This window comes from Notothenia rossii (genome assembly GCF_949606895.1).
Source record: "Notothenia rossii genome assembly, chromosome: 10".
NCBI lineage: Eukaryota > Metazoa > Chordata > Actinopteri > Perciformes > Nototheniidae > Notothenia > Notothenia rossii.
Genome location: NC_136908.1, coordinates 26132888 through 26153214, shown reverse-complemented (window position 1 = coordinate 26153214; position 20327 = coordinate 26132888). Strand labels below are relative to the sequence as shown.

General features: G+C 40.4%; 1 protein-coding gene across 15 annotated transcripts in view; it reads right to left on the bottom strand.

Moving 5' to 3' along the window:
• Positions 1-20327, bottom strand: part of pleca (plectin a) — a 105673-nt gene that overhangs the window by 28558 nt on the left and 56788 nt on the right. For 4 of the 15 annotated variants that reach the window (XM_079655984.1, XM_079655974.1, XM_079655975.1 and 1 more), the window contains exons 2-7: positions 13026-13087; positions 9411-9500; positions 7011-7046; positions 5001-5078; positions 4766-4858; positions 1135-1301 (exon numbers count right to left, since the gene is read on the bottom strand). In XM_079655984.1, the coding sequence (XP_079512110.1) occupies positions 1135-1301; positions 4766-4858; positions 5001-5078; positions 7011-7046; positions 9411-9500; positions 13026-13087 (526 nt within the window). Of the gene's footprint in view, positions 1-1134; positions 1302-4765; positions 4859-5000; positions 5079-7010; positions 7047-9410; positions 9501-10713; positions 10729-13025; positions 13088-14592; positions 14717-19491; positions 20255-20327 lie in introns of those variants that run through there. The other 11 variants (XM_079655983.1, XM_079655971.1, XM_079655970.1 and 8 more) reach the window with 8 other exon arrangements.

The window sequence follows — 20327 nt, the reverse complement described above, 5'->3', positions numbered from 1 at the left end:
CAAAAGAGTTCTCGTTGGGTATGTCTTCGCACAGCATCACCACCCGATCCTCCAGGTCACTGACGGAGCCCGCCGTGCTGCTGGAGGCGCTGTTCAAACGCCTCTTCGATGAAAACTTCCTCTTTAGTTTCAACATTGTAGCAACGCAAAAGTTTCCTTGCAAATGCAGTTGAAATTGTGAAGAAAAAAAAGGTTTTCTGAGGAATATCGACTTTATCTTGAGCTGCTTGCTCCTGATTACATCCTGAGGTTCCTCTCTGCAGCTGCTCAGTCTCTGCTCGTCCTGCTCCTCCTCCACCCAGAGACACTCTCAGGCAGAGCAGTGAGCGCAGCTGTGTTTTGCTGCAACCTGCCAAGCCTCCAATGAGCTTACCTCCAGGGCAACCTTTCCTCAAATGAGTGTAATGCAACCACAAATGCCAAAGAACGCTTTCTCTTTTCACACTTAATGATGCCAGCTTAGGCTGTACATGTTTTTGGTGTTGTGTGGTGGAGAGCCATCCTGCAGGGCTTGTCTGTGTTTGCAGGTGCAAAGACTAAGAGTGGCGCTCCTACCAAAATACATGGTTTGAGTGTTAAACCGTGAAATACTGCAGGCTTAGATGGCGGCTGATTATAGTTTATTTATGTTGGCGGCTAGATTTAATTAAGTTGCAATGGATCTTTAAGAGTCAATTAAACATTTAACAGAATTGATATGCAATTACAGTTGCAAAAGCAAGAGCTGTAGAGTTAAGGTCTGAGTTAGCATTTATCTCGATGTTTGATTTACAATAACCAACCAAATTTGTCCGGACAAGTCAGGTGTGCCTCTGTACAATGAAATACCAACAGCAATAAATAATAAAAGGTACCGCAACATGAAATGCAAAAAAAGGTCACAGAGAAGACCTTTAAAATGAATGTACTTTTCATATCCTACGGTGATAAAGGATTCCAAGCCCAGGCAAGCTTCTCCAACCAGAAATCTTTTCCCATGGAAAAATGCTTCGTGCAACGAATCTCCATGGCATCTCTTTCTTAGATGACCCTTTAGTGTCACTGTCGTATTGCCCCTTAGGGTAATTTTTCTTTCTAAGACATCCAAGTGCATACTTTATCTTAGAGCCACTCTATCCTCCATCAGTGCCTCACCTGTGTTTGTGTATGATGGCGTTGAACAGCTTGCCGTCCCTCCAGCCGGTGGTGAAGTTGTCGCAGCGCAGACCCTGGTATCCCTCCACCATCCTCTGAGACCAGAGCAGCAGCTTCTCTTTGGCCGTCATGTCGTCCGACTGGCCGTTCACCTGGATGTCTGAGATCTGGAGGGGAGAAGTTACAAGAAGTCAGCAGTGATAGTAAACTTCATTTTTTTATTTCTTTAACTCATGTGTTATTTATTACCTGGAAAGGGGGGGTATAGTATTGTTTTTATTTTTGGTTTGTTAAGAACGTTATGTTTTTATCCTTTTCTGAATAAAAAGTACTATATAAATAATGTTTGATTTAATTTGTTGATTTTTTAAATTGTAAGGCAAAAATCTTCCAAATGAGTGTAAAGTAATCCGAATCAGAATACCTTTATTCATACATTTATATTAATGGAAGTAGAACACATAATAATCATCTTAAATAACTCACAAGCATGAGAGTTTTTCTTAACCATCGTGTCAGAATATGTGACTATATTACATATATATATCCACCGTAGGAGATTTTGTTGATGGGTCGATCCCTTTGTTTGTTTGGTTTTTAGCACAATAAAGGACTGGCATGATTTTCAGGAAACGAGGTAGAAGGGTGCAGCATTGGAAAGAACTCCATATTTTCATCATCGTTAACATTGCAAGATTAAACAGTGTTGCATTCGTGTGATGTCGGAAATATTGCTGACAGTAGTTCCACAGTGGGAAAACGCTGGTGAATGGAACAATAATCGTTGATGTATTGATGATATTGATGTGAACTTTTAAAAAGTGTCCATGTTTTCACATCACGACTTCAACTCCTGTACACCAAAGCTGGAAGAACTACTTCCAAATTCAGGAAATAGGATATGTTGACCCCAAGTGGCCCTGACTGCCTTTCAGTTAAGAAACAGTTTGCATGGTGAAAGGACTTTTCTCTCCCTTGCACATGACTTTCCTTCACTTTGATATTCCTATATTGATTGAAGTGTTTGTTGAAGGGCAGGAAAACGTATTTTCCAGTTTGCCCGCTGATTTCGTCCAGATTTGACATGAGTCACATTTCAAACCTCAAATACCAAGCAGCACTTTAACTTGGAGGGCAAAGAAACAAAACACTCAATGTTTTGGAGAGAAACACAAGTTATTTTCCAGCAACATGTCGATGAGTCACTACATACACCTTTATAATGTATACATTTCCAAACAAAAAAAACCTCACTAAATAAAAGGCTGCTGAAAATGAATGTTGGACTGTGTAGCAGAACCTCCACAGGCAAATTGCTATTCTTTAAGAGCTATGAGGCTTGGCTCTGAGTCACAAGAACACACTATTAAAAGAAATCTCCCAACAATATCACTTTTGTTTTTAAGTTATCTTGTAGTTTTAAGTGAATAAAAGATGATGTAAACATTTTGAATCAACACAGATGAATATTAGCTAATAGCTAAATATGGAATGAATTATCTCTTCTCTTTTTGAGATGTATGTATACTTTATAACCCCCGTTTGTAAAGACATAATCATACTAATTTAAGGTAAATCCCAGCATTGTGTTGACACTGAGGGACATCACAAATAATGCAGCTGTTTGACTCGTTTTGTATTTTGCATGAATCCATCCATCCAGTGGCTGCCTGGCCCACATCTATAATGAGACTTGTAAACAGTACTTATGAAAAGGCCTAGGAGTTCCTTCTGTCTGCCTGTAGCTCCAGATGGGGCGGTGTTCTCTATAAAACTAGGCACATGTCGTAAAAAGTTGCAAGAACAATTCCAGGAAACATTTTAATAGTTATTTGTTGGTTTTTTTACTTTGCAATTTCAATTGTGAGAAAAAACCCAGTGACCCGTGTCTCCAATCATTCCAACAGTTTGTCTTTGATGTCTTGATATCTCTTATTTGGGATTTGTATTCACATATAAAGACATGAAATCATACAGAAAGTATAATAAAAATGATGTAAATAAGCTGCATATTATGCATTAAGTGAAGGTTGCATTTAATGTTGTGATAAATGTCAGAGTTTCTTACTTAAGAAGTGTGGTTACCATTACCATAATATACTATTTTCAGGGGTTTTCGGTGAGTCATAGCAGAACTGAGAATTTATTTTTGCAGGAAAAGCTGCTGGAGGGAAAAAAGAAGACTTCCTTCTGCTTTTTTCCTTTCAGAAGGGAAGCCCTGATGCTCAGCGTGGACGTGGGCACCGAGTGACTCAGACTGGAAACAGGACCTCCGCCCTCGCAGATTTAAAAAAAAAAAGTCATCCCAACTCTGTCACGCAGCAGGCCCATTATTTATACTGGTCACCTGTGTGCGAGTAAACTGTTACCTGCACCTGGGGAGCAGAGGGGAAATTCACCATTGTTTGTGAAAACTAGGATGTTCCAAAACAAAATGGGTATGGGAACGTACAATGAATAGCTGACTGGTGACTCAGTAAACTTAAACGGAAATGTTTCTTTTATTGCTTGAATGGGAATAGTTAACTTTTGTAACCTTATAAATAGCTGGAAATCTGTTTTTCTCTAAAGCTTTTGGAGTTTTTTGATGTGTCACGCCCACGTCCTCTTCCAGCTTTCCCGTGGGAATGACTGAGTCACACTGGATGGAAAAAATGAATCCCACACCAACATCAAAACCATCAAACCGATTATAGCATCAAAGAATCTCCACGCACTCCCATTGTTTCCCCCTAAGTCTTCCAAACACGCCTCTTCAACATGAGGAACACATCTGCTCATTGACAAATGCTTTCCTCAAATGTGCCATAGGTGGTTTTAAGAATTTTAAATTGTTTACATTTGAGATCCGGAAAAAAGGAAACCCCTTTATTTAGATTGTAAGACTGTAAGCCGCGCAGAACTGAGGAAAGAGTCATAAAAGACTTAAAAACTGACTGAGCACTGTTCTTTCAGAATGAATGAATAGCTTTTCTTCAGTGTTTAGTCTTCGTGCTCTCAAGGACAGGGGAAGCGGTGGTATTTGTGTATAAAAGTGCAAAATGCAGCCAAATGTTCAATAAAGTCCATTTGGAAGTGATTGGCTGTTGGACTCCACTGTGGGCTCACGCTGCTGTGTCAACATCGGGATGAAGTGGGGCTGATGATTGAAGCTAAAAGAGGGAACGTGCTGCGGAAGAACCCTAATTATAATGTAATCAAAGCAAATTGTATGAAACGCATTGTACTCGCACGGTGGAAGGATTTTTCGTATGCATAAGCTGTACAGTTTAAAACATAAACAACAAATGTAGTTTAGGAAATGTGAGTCCGCTTAAATACATGCAAATTGCAAGTTAATGCAATTTATATAATGACAGATTTTTGTGTCCAATATTTGATGTGTTAGTTTCCTTCACTGCCTTAAAGGGGCAGTGGAGGAAACTTCGGGATGTTAGCAGACCATTTACATGCACAACAAGCTATATAACACACTACAGTGAAGGGAACACCCCAAAAGCATGTCAGGGCCCCTTTAACTGAAGCAATTTATAGCTACATTTGTTACACTCATTTCTGTACCGGCTAATGTGTATTGCCTTAAAAACAGCAATGTATAGCTAAACATGCCTTTAAAAGTGCTAGACATTACCTGGAAGTGAAGGATGATGGTCCATATCAGCCCCAAGGTCAGCTTTGGGTTTCCATCTGCAATGTCATCATTCCTGATGTTGACCAGTTTGACCTGAAAGGACACCAATTAAACCTAATGGTCAGTCTTATGGTTTATTTAAATTGTGAAGAATTAGAAGACATAAGGAAAACAGTCAAATATAAATGCTGCTTTGATCAAAAAACTTGTATTGGAAATGCCATTATTTACCGACCTGTCGGTGTTTGAGGAAGTCTAGGGCGATCTGTACATTCTGCAGCTTGTGGAAGCGCATACGACCTTTCTCCCGTGGCTGCAAGAGACGAGAGGACACCAAACATGAGGAGGAGGGAGCACATGACTAAAGATGAATAAACAGCAAGGCCCCATGACTGAAGAACAGGTGTTTCAGTGTCCAGGAACACTTTTTTGTGCTTACAACAATATATATTCTACTGTGGAACAACACAAACATTTAACAGTCATGGCCATAACTTCAAAATTCAACTTTAGCAAATTTGAAGTGCGATTCAAATTCGGCGTGATTGTGATCAAAGCGTCTGGTCAGACCAGATCTGACCCTGATGTGCATTAAACAAAGCAGCCAGGATGCCTGCAGGTGAGAGCATGATGATGAATGATACACAATCTCAGTGATTCCCCCGATCATCAGTCACAATCTTCATTTCCTCTGAAGCCTACAATAACACTTTGAAAATAAAAATAGTTGATTCCTTACAATAAAAACACCTTTTACACCTTATAGTAGTGCACAAAGTTCCTTAAACACAGTTAGCATTTTACCACTTCTGTTTCCCTCATCTCAAAGTCAATCCTTTTTTTTAACAGGTTTTTGGTTAAATACCTGAAATAAGGTCTTTGGTTAACAAAAGCTTAACAGATCACTATCTGTTCTGCAACATAAAATGCGTCTGTCGATACCCAACTGGAGAACGTCCAAAGCTTCCATGCATCTTTAGAACGACAGTTGCTAACAAGTGGCTAAATGAGTCAGCGAACATTAGCCGCCTTTAGCTTAGCGGTGGTAACGTGAAAACACGTGAATGTCATGTAGACCGTCTATAGCCTAACGTTTTACTGGGGATTGCAATTATATGGAGATAATCCTGCTGAACAAAACGTGTAAGTATCATAAATGTGTGTTTGTTAAAGATCTTATTTTCTGCCCTATTCCAAAATGCAATAAAAAAATCCGATTGCTTTTTGTTGAGGGAGCCCTTGTAATGATGAACACTTTAACTGGAGCACAATCCATAAAAGCATCTATGGTTTCTAAACCTACCCAGAATGAGACAGTGACCCCAGCATTGATGGCCATGACATGCATTGGTGCTCCACATTTGAAGCTTCAAGTCCATAAGAAGCTTCGCCGCCTAACCAGTCAGCGTATAAGATAAGATAAGATAAGATGTACTTTATTGATTGGGAAATGTTTGCGTGTCAGATTAAAGAGAAGACACGTTGGCTTTTAACACAGCAAGGTTACCTTATTGACCATAAAAGTAGTTTTTATGGTCAAGCCCTAAACTTAAACTGGTGTTTACTTTTGAATAATAAAATAACTAAAGACTGATTCTATACTCTTCTATACCCGCCAATGTCAATGTGTCAATTCAACAAGGTGTAATCAAATATCTAATTAGCAGAGACAATGAATGTTCTATTTGTAATGCAGAACATTCGTTTATTTGATTATTATCAAAATCATATAATCATTATATCTTATTCAAGCATACGTCAAAGATGAAAAGCCTTGGATTTATGAAAGACAGTTCAATCAAGAAGACGAATCATGAATAGAAGGTTGCGAATGTTGTCAATTACTGTATAAAAAAATACCTAGTTTTGTGGCAAGTTCTGAAATGTTGGATATATAGTATGCTCCTATAAGAATATTGTTTGTCCTGGTTCCGCTCTTTACTTCTTTATGTAATGTAAGTGTTTTCTTTTCTTTTTTTACTCTAAAGCCGTCAATATTCAACTTTAAATATGAAAAATCACAGCCACAAAATGCCCTTAATAAACAATAACGGTAGAAATGACTCCTCTTAAAGCTACACTCTGTTCTCCAGGCTGGACGCCCCGCTGATAAAATGGAAGAGGACGATGTCGACACACAAAGGAGACGAGGCAGGGAGTGTGACTATCATCATGCACATCCCAGCAGCCACCTGTGGTGGTGACACATGCCGTGCCTGACGCCCACAGTCCAGGCGCCACTCACCAACCGCACGTTCCTCACAACGTCCCGTTCCCTCGGCTACCCCAGCAAGAGCATCGCACAGAGAGGAAGCACAGGGGGAAGAGGTCAGGGCAAAGGTCAGCAGGAGTTAGATCAAAGGAAAAACCAGGGGTCAAACAAGTCAGTGCGGAAAGGTTACAAGATGGAAGCAAAGAATGAAAATTAGTGTTGTAAAGCCACCAGAATGTGTGTTCCACAAAAAAACATTGCTTAGTTAAGTAAAGTAAAAAAGTGCATGTTCTGAAATATCCTACAACCTTGGAAGACTTGAAGTCAAGACATGCAAGAGTGGAGACAAGAGACCCAGCAGAGAAATGTTCGACTCAGATAAGCAGTTCATGTTCCACCAAGTGTACTGGACAGTAGAACACATTAAAGTCAGTGGGACAGGGAGCAGGAACAATTAGACGTGTTTGGACAGGACAAAGGGCAGGCGCGACGGATTCATTTTAGAAGTGGGGGGGCCAAAAAAAGTGCGTGTGTGTATGGCCCAATCCCAAACCACGCCCTACACCCTACCCCTACACAATCCCCCTCCGTGACGGAGTGAACTCCGTGGAGTGACACATGAGGCTCCCTCCTGTCAGATGGAGGGAGTAAATACAGCGGCAAGCTTTGGGACAAACTCCCCTCTCTCCGGCAGAAACAGGAAATGCCGTAACGGCCTAACAACGGTTTCAAATCAGCATCTCTTTGACAAAAAATGTAAATTAATAACTCAAATAAAACTCCAAACATTTTTAATTGTGTTACTTTTTTGTAAAGCTCTTTTAGTTTTAAACCTGATGTTTATAAGCTTCTTAGTGTTTGCAACAGTCTGTAAATATACACAACTTTATAATAAAATGCACACATTTACCTTTTTCTAGACTAAACACAGGTATGATCCTAAGTTAAAAAAATATGATGTTATCATGAGGTTGGTAACATCGCAATGTATCACTATCGTTTAGTGGTTTTGCAAAGAATTAACCACTCGGTTGTTGTACCATTCTGCGTTGAAGTACCTTCTCTTTGCCCAAATAATCTACAAGCGGTCTCCTTTTTTCCAACAGTTAGCTGTACAGCTTTACCCGCCTCAATGTCCCGACAGCAAACCTCCATGCAGTCGGAACCAGCCTGTGGGGTCGGCGGCGGTTTTGACAGTTTCTGCGGCCGCAGAGCTGCTGCTTTTGGGTTCATCTGGCTTCGCTGTTTGAAGAAGGTCCACGCTCCGGAGATGTGGATGTCAGGGATATGACCTTCCAGTTGTTAAATGTAAGTTTAGATTGACTGTATTTAGTTTTCTTCTGCGCTGGTTCTTCTGATATGTTTGCAAGTATATATATTCTTTCTATCTTTAGGTTAACGGCTGACATACACAGAACAACGTAACAAATAAAGTAACAAATAAACAAATCTAAGCTTTTTTATTGGTTGTAATTTTCATGGATACATTTGAATGGTGTGACAATATCCTATTTGATTGGGTTAAAATGTACATATTCTTCCTGTTATGTCTGCCTGCTTTATTTTACCTAATGCAAAGTGACCTGCTCCATCGAAATCAGTCGCATTGACCCCAAGACACATTTTGATTCCTAGCTTTTTAATGATATCAGGATTGTTTTTGTAGGCTACTCCAAATATTAAGCAAAAATATGTCACATTATATAATGACTGTTACAGAGTCATCATTTTGAGAAAAAGGCCTTTAAAGTTTCCTCTTCTCTGGAATCCATCAATCTGATTGATTATTAGCGGAGAAAATGATCAAAATACTACGGAGGGAAGATATTTTCGTTTGGATTACTGCACTCACGGGAAACACCGGCTGTTGTTATGCCTGCTGTGACGTTAAATTACTCCGTTCTCCGCTTGTAATTATGCCGTTACAAACTTCAAACCTGTATTTATCATCTGAATTTGCCGAAAAAAGTTTAATATTCTGAAAGTCAAGACTTTGCTTATTTGAAATCAGATAAAAACAAACTGCAACGGACCCTGCCGTGTTATCTATGATTACTATACACCTTACATTCATTATTTCAGCGGGAGGGAGGGGAAGCGGCGCTGTGGAACAGCAGAGTGGCGAGTGAGAGCTGTCATCTTCCCTTTACAAGCTTCAAACATGCCTGTAGCTAGTGAGATTGAATATAACAATCAAAAATAACAAAATATACACAGCTAGATCAGATCGCGTTTTGGATGCGACTTTAGAGTAGAGGGGAATTATTGAAACGGGATTTGTACAGTTTTCCGCGGCATCTGCTGCTGCGAAAATGTGGGGCAGGGCTGAAAGTGGGGGGAACAATGGTCCCCTGGCCCCCCCGCTTCCGGCGCCCTTGACAGAGGGTCACAGCAGAAGCAGATGTCAAAATACTTAAAGGTCAAAGGTCTCACCAGTGTCTCTCCGGAGAGCACCTCCAGCAGGGAGATGAGGTTGTGTCCATCTCTGAGGTCCTCGTACAGGTCCGTGATGTGTCTCTGGGACTGTGGACACAAGAGAGGAGAAAAGGCTTACATTTTTTCAATGACATACCATTTTTTTTATTCATTGGTTTTCCCAGAGTGTGAGCATCAGCGGTGAACACACACAATACAAACACTGCAAAGCACAGGAACAGGTTACCATCTCAACACTGACATGGATTTCACTCGAGGCACATATTCCACTGAATCCCACTGTGTCACGTCAAAAATAATTAAAGCAACTTAAAAAGGGAAGGGCAACACACAATGACAACTCTCTAGATTTGTTTTTGTGCTAAACATCGACCGTAGAGATGTCTGCTTTCTATCTAATAAAATAGAACTCAAAGCAACAAGAATTACATTTTAAAAACTCAACAGAAATGTACTTTTCACAAAATCATGACCTAGTTTCTCCAAATATTCTACAGACAGTTTTCAGAGCAGTTTCAAGTAGGAACAGAATTCAATTCACTATCAGTATCATTGCCCAGAAAGAAGTATCATCTACTTATAAGGAGCTTGTGCTTGTATAGTGCTAGCTAAGCTAACGTTACATGTTAGCAAAGTAGGAAAGGATCCCCTGCTGTAAATGGCCTCGCGTCCATGAAAAGATGGGCGCGGTGATGCGGTTAGCAGATGTAGTTTGGAAAACAGAAAATGGTTCTTGAATTAAACTGCTCACAACAAAGTCTGTGGAATTTCTTTAGTAATTGGTCATGATTTCTAGAAATACCGATATTACTGTTGAGTTTTTTTCCTGTATTTTCTTGCAGTCTGAGAGCCATCTAGTTCCTTATGTTGGAGAGAAAAATTCACCAAGATTGATTAATTCCACTACTTGTAAGAGGGAGAATATTTGAGATTATGCGATTAATCGTCTCTTTAGCAATGGAAAGGAACATTACGATCACTTGGAAACAAAAAACTGTTCAACCACTAAGCTACTTTCTTAGAGGTGTAAACCAAAGTGAGTACACTCATATATTTAACCGAGACTGCATAGAAAAACTATGCTATTGTTAGTATGAAAGTTAAACATTGAAAAATAGTATTGGTCTGCAACAACGCATACTTTTTCAATTGTTTTTGGGTCAGAATGTGATGCTTTACCTTCATTTTCTCTACCAAACAAGTTAAGTAAATCTTGATGAGAGGGTAAAGTGTTTCCACAGGCATGCAGGCAGAAATGAATGTATATCCACTCAGCACTCGGCTCACTGACAGCACCTACCTCTGCCTTCCAGTGCTGAAGGAAAAGATGAAGTACAGGATGAAGGATGGAAAGAAGAAACAGTTTGATGAGAGAAGATATGAACCAGCTCGGACGAGTGAGGCGGACAAGAGACAAACATGCAGACGCTGGTTGATATTAAAGACAAAGATTGTTGGTCATTTCCTCATTTTAAATCATTTGGTTTGACTGGTACACCAAAAAACTATTTATAACTATTGTACAGTATTAATTTAATTTGCTTCTGATGTTGTTTGGATTGCATTGGTAATAATACAACTTGAATAAACACAGAAGGACATCTGGTTTCCATTCTGCGTAGTCTAGAGAGACGTAAAACATGCTACAGTAGATGGCACTTTTGAGACAGCTAAGTATAATAGTGGAGTGTTCCTGGCCCTCAAACGTTAATCCCATGATTCTGTTGTGACCACAAGTCCAAAATGCCTCGAGGGCAGCCACATCGAACACCCGCTCAAGTTCTATCAGAGCCAAATCTGGGGGATTTCTAGACAAAGAAACAACGAGTGTCGACAAAAGCCAGTGAGCCGTCTCAGACAGAGGCCTCGTCACACATGGAGGACATTCCTCACAGTTTTACACACTCCAATTCCCCTGTCAAAGCAGGGATTCATCAACCTGAGATTGTCTGTAGAGCAGCGGCCAGAACTGGACACTTCAGGTACAGCTGAGCGGTATCTTTACTTTAACAGTATACCCTGGAAACTTTGGCAACAGGAATCAAACAACTTGTATGTAATATATATGACTAGTGTCTATAATTGCTTGAAACCTGAGATCCCTTTTATATAAAAGAAAGTGAGTTGGTTCAAAACTGAACATTATTTCCTTCTCGTTCTGCTGTGATAACATAGAATAACAGGAGCTATTTGCGGTGGGATTTTAAGTAAAGTGTCACATAGAAAGATCCCTTTTAGTCCTCTTGTTAGTGTCAAAATGTTTTCCAAAAACAGAAATGTTTGAGACACTGACATTTTCATTGATACCATATTGTGAGAATGAATCTCTTATATACTGAAAACACATCTGTTTGTCAAGGCTTTCAGTCTCAGTGAACTCTCCATATCTCTGTGACCAGCCTGTTCTTTTTATCTTCTTATTTGTTTTCCTTTTATGTCCCCCCCATGGCTCCTCGTCCTATTGTAAAGCGTCCTTGGGTTTCTTGAAAGGCGCTATAAAAATCCAACTTATTATTATATTATTATTATTATTATTACAAAAAACTTTACTAAAAACCAACAGCTGCAACGATAGGTGGATTATTAGTTGCCAGATTATTTATCGGCCACTGTTTTGTTTTCAGTATTAAGTACTCATTTTTCAAGCCAAAAAAATGTTTCCTGTTTTCAACTGTAAGATTGGTCTGTTTTCATTGTAATAAATAAAAGTGAATATTTATTGGTCAAAACATTGGTCAAAACAATTATAATTTTCTTATTGGAACTTGAAAATTGTTAAGATTAGTTTTGCTTAACTGCAAAGAAAAAGAAAAACACAAAGATTTACTTTATTTTATGTCAATGAATTCTTGATTATTTGGAGGATTCTTTGATTCCCAGAGCTCAAGAGGTTTGTCCTCAAATTGCTCTTTTTGTTTAACAAACAGTACAGACATACAAGAAATTAACATGATAACAACAATCATTGGCTTGCATACTACAAGTAGGAAGTGCTTCATTTCTAAGGGTCGTGGGGCAGAATGCTTTCCAGTTGTTTCCTGACAGTATCACATGTTTAGCATTGGCCTGAACTCAGAGCAGTTCAGACGTGGAGCCTCCTGTCCCCCAGCCCTGTGCAGAGCCCTGAGCAGAGCCCTGTGCAGAGCCCTGAGCAGAGCCCTGAGCAGCCCCTGACAGTCTGGAGCCCAGATGTGAAACCTGAGCGAGCCCGGCCCACAATGCCTCTGTTTTTCTAAAGCGAGGCCAGGTGTCGTGACTCACCCCCTCACAGTTAACACAAATAGCATGTGTGGAGGAGCGGTTTTTTACAATGTTGTTCACCCTTTCAAAAGAGTTTCGCTCTTTGGAATAAAGGCATAGGGAACAGAAATCTAATTTAGCTTTTCGTTCCATCTCCAGTTTATCCGTTGTTGCTTTAAGGTTACTCAGCAATTAGGCATATTGTAACCAGATGGGACATTAAAGTAACCACTGCAGTTTGACTTAAACAAAACAACATTTAGGGTCATTTAAGGACAACTTGTTTTCTGAGCTCCAAATGAAAGCTACTTTTGTAATCTATATCATTTTACAACAAACATAATGCACAAGTATGTATGTAGTGAACCTTACCTTCATCAGGTGCTTGTTGACCCATTTTGTGAAAGTCTTTTTCTGAACTCTGTCCCGTTCATCTGTGGGGATCAAACAGAAACTCAGTTTAATGAAATGTGTCCATGCATTAGTATTACTATGTATACTATTTACGACAAATCATATATACATTACATTCACAGTGATTGTTTTCCAAAACATACCGGTTTATCAATTTCTAAGCTTCAAGCTGGAAGCTGACTCACAACCACTAAGATCTACCAAGTCACCCCCTCAGGTCAAGAACCATGAGTTAACGACCCCTGCTTTAGACAGCAGTTGGCAGTAAACATGATTAGTGTACATCCAAAAACAGTGTTAAAGTTCAACTTCAGTGAAAAAACCTTTATTTCCTTATTTAATCAAAGTTTGAGAAAGTCCTATAAATGAAGGAAACCAGAACAATGAAGGGAAGCCAACAGAAACTTTAAAAGGAGCTTCAGGTGACACAGAAAGGGACTGCATTCCCTCTTATGTGCTTTAAAAACAGTCCATCAAAACCAAGAAAACGTGTCGTAAATGGTCAACAGTTAAACACCTCTACAGAAACATGTTCCACCATGTAACATGTAAATCACAAACATACCAGCAGGTAATGTTTATGTTGTGCAACAGATGCAGTGTTCGGACAAAAAGGGAACAGAGAACCCAAAGAACACGACATCCCCTGGTGCCAACGCCCATCAGGGTGACATTGTGCCCATGACTCACAAACACGCTTGTGACCAGTTAGGAGTAAAAACAGAGAAGTGAAATGAACCTTAAAAGCAGAGAAATGATACCGGTTCATTTCCCACTGAATGCATGGCTTTGTATCTAGGATGAATCTGCAGAAAAACTCTCTTGTTTCTTCATGCGGTTAAATACAATATAGGAATCAAAGCCAGAGGAAACTAACATACGAGCTAAAAGAAATAGACTGAGACATAAAAGCACAATTCCCTGATCTCTCTTAAAAAGAAGGTGTTTGGTTGACATGTAGCCTTGAGCGGCAGACAGAGCTATTGGTGTTTCCTTTCATCCCCTGAAAGAATCTTTTGAGATGAGGTGAGAGATATCCGCTCTCCCCAAAGAACATTACTGTTCGCTCATCCCGTTATGTCTGTGAGATAACTGCAAGTCCCACACTGAAGGAGACAACATGTTTATCTCTTCATCATTGAGTTTTCAAGACCCTTCTGGTTAACACATCTGACCGCAGCTGAGTTTGATAGGGTGAACAAAAGAAAGATAAAGTTAATACATTTTTCGGTTCATCAGTCAGATGATCGTAGATCTTTCATCATAAAATGGGTTTTGGTGTCAGCACAGTTGACCAATAAAAAGAGTAAAAAGCCATGACGCATAAAAGGGGTGTGGCCTGTTTGATAAAAGAGAGCCAGACGACCATCGCACACAAAAGTCGATTCTATCATTTAACATTAAACTATAACATTTCTTTATAATATCTAAAAACGTTTAATCGGTCTTTTTCTCGATTTGAAGGGAAATACAGAAGACTTCCATGCCAGTAAAACTCCAACAATGTAAAGATGAAAGACTCTACCTTTCCTGTGATCCATGTTCCTGAGCATCCCCTGGTAGTGGGGCTCCTCTATGAACACCCCGTCACTCCCCACACTGTCGGAGGAGTAGTTTTGGAATTTGCGCTCCATCTCCGTGCTGGCCTTATCTCAGTAATCACAAACAAATCAGAAGCCTCTGCAGGTTTAGGCGTTGTTGTCTACTTCCACTTCTTCTTATTGCCTGAAACCCTCTCCACAGTCCTGTAGTTAAGTGGGAGTGTTCACTGATTCAGTTCCTGAGTCTTACTCCCTTTTTTCCTCCCTTTGCTTCTCCGACATTCTATGCTCCCATTTCTTTTTTTTCTCCAGCCCTCGCAAAATGCCTGCCTGCGGGCTATGTTGTCAGAAGCTGTCATTTACAGTGATCTGTGGAGAGAGAGGGAAGATTCTCCCCCAGGCCCAGCCCTGTTATGTACACCCGGACCCCACCCATCAAACCACACCTCATGAAAGACCCTCACTGAGCACCACACCACACCAAGACCCGATGACATACAAATGCACAGATATGGAGACCTCAACCACCATATGCCTATCTTTTACAGTTGCATTGATATTTCACTTGTGCTATGTTGAGTAACTTAGAGACAGGAGAGGGTTTTTTTGCACGTTGAATATGTCTTGCACAACTGACAAAAATACTCGTTTTTTGTGAGTGTAATGATGTTCTACAGTTGACCTAAATACTGCCATTAAATGCATTATAATTGTTTTCTAATGATGACAAAATGTAGCTAATGGTTGTTTACTTCAAATGTAAAACCTTCTGCACGGTATATACCACAGTCAACTTTAACAACAGCATTAGAACTGCTAATGAAAATGCCAAGAGTAATGACAGAGTATCTTCAGAGGGAGGTCAGAGGTCCAAAACAGGAGCCTGAACTCGGGGCACCTTAGGGCCTTAGGTTCCAAAACTGAGCTGAACACATAGTGTGTTTTAAATAACTTTGCAATAAACGTATATATATTTTTAAAACATATTTTTCGCTCAAGATTAGCCTTTATTAGAGGGACTGTTTTGAAAAGGGGAGATAGAGGGGACGAAATGCGTAAAGGGACCGCTAGCCGGATTGGAACCTGGGTCTGGGTACTGAGCCCCAATACATGGGCCGGCCGCTCTAACCACTGACTAATACAGCAGCCCAAACTTATGTTCTTAAAAGGGCTGTCTGAATAAGGGGACATTGCCTCTTATAGACCAACGTTTACAGAAAGCTTTTAACCCCAACTGAACTCCACATGGTCAGGCTAGCAGTCACCAGTGTTGTGTCTGAAGCTGAAGGCTGCACTGAACACCACAGACCATCAAAGAGAGTCCTGTTCCTGAACACAGAGGAGGTCAGGCAGTGGAAACAACGTCCGCGGCCATTTCTCGACATGGTACAATCACATGAAACCCTCGAGCATGAGCCCTCTGCCACCATCAGGATACAATTACAGGGGTTTGTTTTGGAATGGGGGGGTTGTCTATGGCAGAGAATCGAGTGGCAGGAAGAATAGAAGCACTTAAAAATCGCTAATGAGAACAACCTGCAATGTTTTACTTGAAGCGTTTGGCTTGGACTTGGATTCATATTCGTTCAATCCTGAATAAAAGCTTCTGTTGAGCTAGTTAGTGAAAAACGTTCAAAAAGAGAAACCACACTGCTGCACAGAATGATCAAGACACAAAGCAGCGATTGTGGCTCTGGAGTGGACTGGACAGAGTGCGTCAATGTGCATGAGGGGTGCAAGAAAAGGAGAATTGTTCTATTTCATGTAAATATAACTTCTATCCGTCCGTTCAGCTGTACAAATGATGTCCAATGAACACTCCGAACTAGGAATGCACGATATATACTGTCACGATAACTCACCGCTGATAATGAGAAATGGTATTATCATGTATTATTCCAGAAACTGAATTATAGATCATAAATGATCGGCCGAAGATATGAAGCCCAAACACTTTCATTGACTTAACAGACGGGGCATATAAACACTTCACTCTTCATTGATATTTGTGTTTCCAGTTTTAGAATACAGTATAATTATAACATTTTTTGTTAACATTTTTGAACAATATTGATGTCAGTGCGTTTGGTTTGGCTAGGTCAGAGCTTTGGAATACTTAATCATCCATGTCTGCTAATTACATCTTAGTATTTCTAAAGTTTGGAGTGTAAAAACGACAGAATGATATTATTTTCAAAATACAAAATCCTACATTTATTGGTTATCTTAATCTTAGCTTCTTTTGAGCTAGTAACTAAAACATTTTCAAAATGAGTATGTGGCGGCATGTGCCTTTAAATTGGGTTTCCGAACGCAAATAGATACAGAGAAGAAGTAGATAGTGGTTGTCAGAAGTGATTAGACCCCTAAAGTGCGTATAAAGTACAGGTGATTAACTTATTTTAAAAATTCAAAAATGTGAAATGATTGGTTCATCAATCATCGGTATTAGCCATGACAGGTATCTTTATCTGTTATTGAGATCAGCTGTAAATAATCCATATTGTGCATGGATAGTGTGGTTTGCACACAGCACTGCTGTTTTTGCAAGTTAAGCATTCCGCTACTCTCACCTCCACCCTAACACATGCATGTCCCATGAATACCTGTAACACCTTTCACCCTTGGCAGCATCTATCTTCCGTGCAGATACTGACTAAAAGTGTTCAGAGAGGGATTTTTTGAATGCCTACACAGGGAGGTGGCTTGTCGGGGCTTGAGGAGTAGACCTGCATTTGACTCTATAGGTATAGGTGCTAAAAAACTATATGTAGGATGTAAGGTGTCTATGAAAGCCTGTATTTGTTTACAATGCTGTTTCCTTGCATTGCTGTACAAATCATTGGCTGCCAAATACCAAATTGTGCTGAGGTCAGCTGATTGATGAGTTTAAATTTTTTGACTTGAAACCCAATTTTGTGCAATGTTGAATAAGTATCAAGTGCCTTTAATGTGATGCAGTTAGGTCACTTTCAAATATCCTATCAACACAGTGCTTTACCGTGTAGATTGTTTCCCTGTTTCTGATCACATGCAGTGATAAACCGAGCAGTGCGAGCTGATAGGAGTTTTACGATGACAGTTCTGGCGTGAGAAGCACACAGGTCTGTGCATTCCTGAGGGCGTGCCCACCCTCCTCGCAGACAGGGGGAGCCGCCTCTGTGAGATAACACCACCCCAATCAAACGAACCTGCCTGGCTGCTAAACTGTGCAAGTGACAGCATGCGGTGGCAGTCCCAGCGAGGACAGGAATGTTAACTAACAGCGAGGGTTATCTGGATAGCAGGTTGTGATGGCGTTATGGTGCAGGTATGAGAGTTGGACATATCAGGGAAGAACTGTGCCAAGGTGAGGAATTAAAGCCCCGGGGAATTATGGGGCAGATCCAACCTGGCAGTAAAGATGGTATAAAAGCATGTGCTACACAGATGAGACTAAGCCCGGTCTGTTATTGAAAAAAACTCAGGTGTTTGATAAATGTAACTTTTTACAAAATGCAGATGGATAATAAACTCATGAATTCAAAAAGCAACAACACAGAGGCATTTTGTTGTCCTCAATGTTGCCCACATTGTGTGTTCTCTCCATAATTAAAGAGGGCTGATGACTGAAAGTCACTTTTGCAATAGGAGTACCATTTTAAGGCAGTATGCATTCATAAGCACTTGTAATTAGCCACACATGGTGTTTACACTCTTGCGGTTATGAAAATATGAGGACTAGATGATTCCTGGATTTATGATCTTCACATGTGACAATTAAAAAGATGATGAAGCTGTTGCTCAACACAGTTTGTCTCCCTCTTCTGTTGGAAAGGCTGCACTACAAAACATAAGAAAAGTATGAATATATGTAATCATCTTATTATAATATTTTAAAGTGTAACTACAAGCAGACAGACGGACTAAGAAAGTGCAAGTCCAGTGGAGCCCAGCAGTGTTGACTCATGGACAGTCACTTACACATGTGGAGAGAGTGACTTGTGGGTGAGTGGTTGCCATGACAAAACATCCGAAACACACAGAAGCTGTGAGTTGGTCAGCGTGATGTTTACAGAGGAGTGGTTTTGCCACAAACCTCCAGAGGACTCTTGCGTTGATAAACCCTTTTTTTCTCCGTCCTAAAATAAAAGTCCATGGAAATATAGACATTCATATAATCAGTGGCTGAGTAGAACAAACATGTTGCAATTGCTTCCAGACTGAATGTTTACGCAGTTTTTGTATGTTAGTGTATTAACATCCGAGCTCATCACATATTTCCTCTTTATGTACACCTCTGTTTGACTTTGTAAGAAAGGGACCATTAAACACCATCAAAATGGTTTGTTATTTTAATTTTTAATTATTTCTTGTTAAATCTATTAATAATTTGGTTTAATATCAGAAACATTTTATTTTTTTAAACATTCCAAGAGCCAAGGCTTACATATTTAAATAACTTGTTTGATCTAACATACTCGAAGCCTAAAGAGGTTCATTTAATTAGCTTTTCCTGGGGAGCCTTTTTGCATGTGGAAATACTTTAACAAATGGAATGATTATGAAATTAGCTGCAGCTGAGTTTTCTGTAGTTCAATATTAGTTTCAGCTCTTTATAACAGTTCAGTGTTCTATACGAGAGGAGAGGTAAACAAGATGTTGCCATCACTTACATAAACAAAAATATTGTTTGTGTCAACTTCCTTCAAAAAGTAAAATAAAAGTTACTAATAAATAGAACAACAACGCTCCTAGCTTTTTTGACCCTCCGGGCTTTCTGTACAGTGGGCGGAGGCATGTTAATGGTTAACATATTCACTACAGTAACCCGGCAGCCCCTCCCCACCACATCGTCCTCCTTTTACAGGCGCGGAGAGATGGAGACGGCGGCTCAGACCTACCTGCGCAGCACATCCTGCTGTACAGAAGAGGCCCCACTTCCCCGCAGCTCATCTCGTGGATGTAATTAGTTCGTCTGTATATCATTTCCAGCTCCAGGCCTCCGCACCAGGACGGCACCGCAGCGCTCATCGTATCCTCCACTCCCGCCATCCCGGCGTGTGTTGGTGCCGCTCGTAAAGCAACAGCTCAGGACTCTCCAGAAAACTCCCCCTCCTTTGCGTTTTTCTCTTGATCGTTACCAGCCCTCAAAACTTTCCCCTCTCCTCTATCCGAGCCACATGGAGGACACACAAACACAGGGTCGTGTCAGATTGCAGACACTTTGTCACAAGCCCGGCCCATTTTCTTCTGTTTAGTGAGCGGAGTTCTGTTCTGCTCCATCCTGCTCGCCTTCGTGCTTAAAGAGTGTTATAACTATGTGTGCCTTTGAAACGCGCCTGAGAGGGACTTCCCCGAAATAAACAGAGCGGAGTGCTGTATGTGTGCTGCCGAGGACCACACGATATCCCTATTTTAGCATCTGCGCCTCTTCCCACGTTACATAACCCCTCCAAGTCCCCTCAATGCGAAACAGAATCGAGGATCACTTCTGGGAAGATGCATTTTATTTGATTATTACAAACAGCGAGTGACGCTCCTTTCTATTGTCCCTCTGAGGCTGTCCACAGGGCAGAGTGCAGGTTAGCACGTGGTAATACATTATCACTTTCCCAGCATGCAGAACAGCTGCAGGGTAATAAATAACTCAACATTGTGTAGGAGTCGTGTTTTCTTTTTTTTTCTCAGCGCAACATTTGGAAATAGTTCACATTGGCCTATTTTCAAGTTCAGGGAG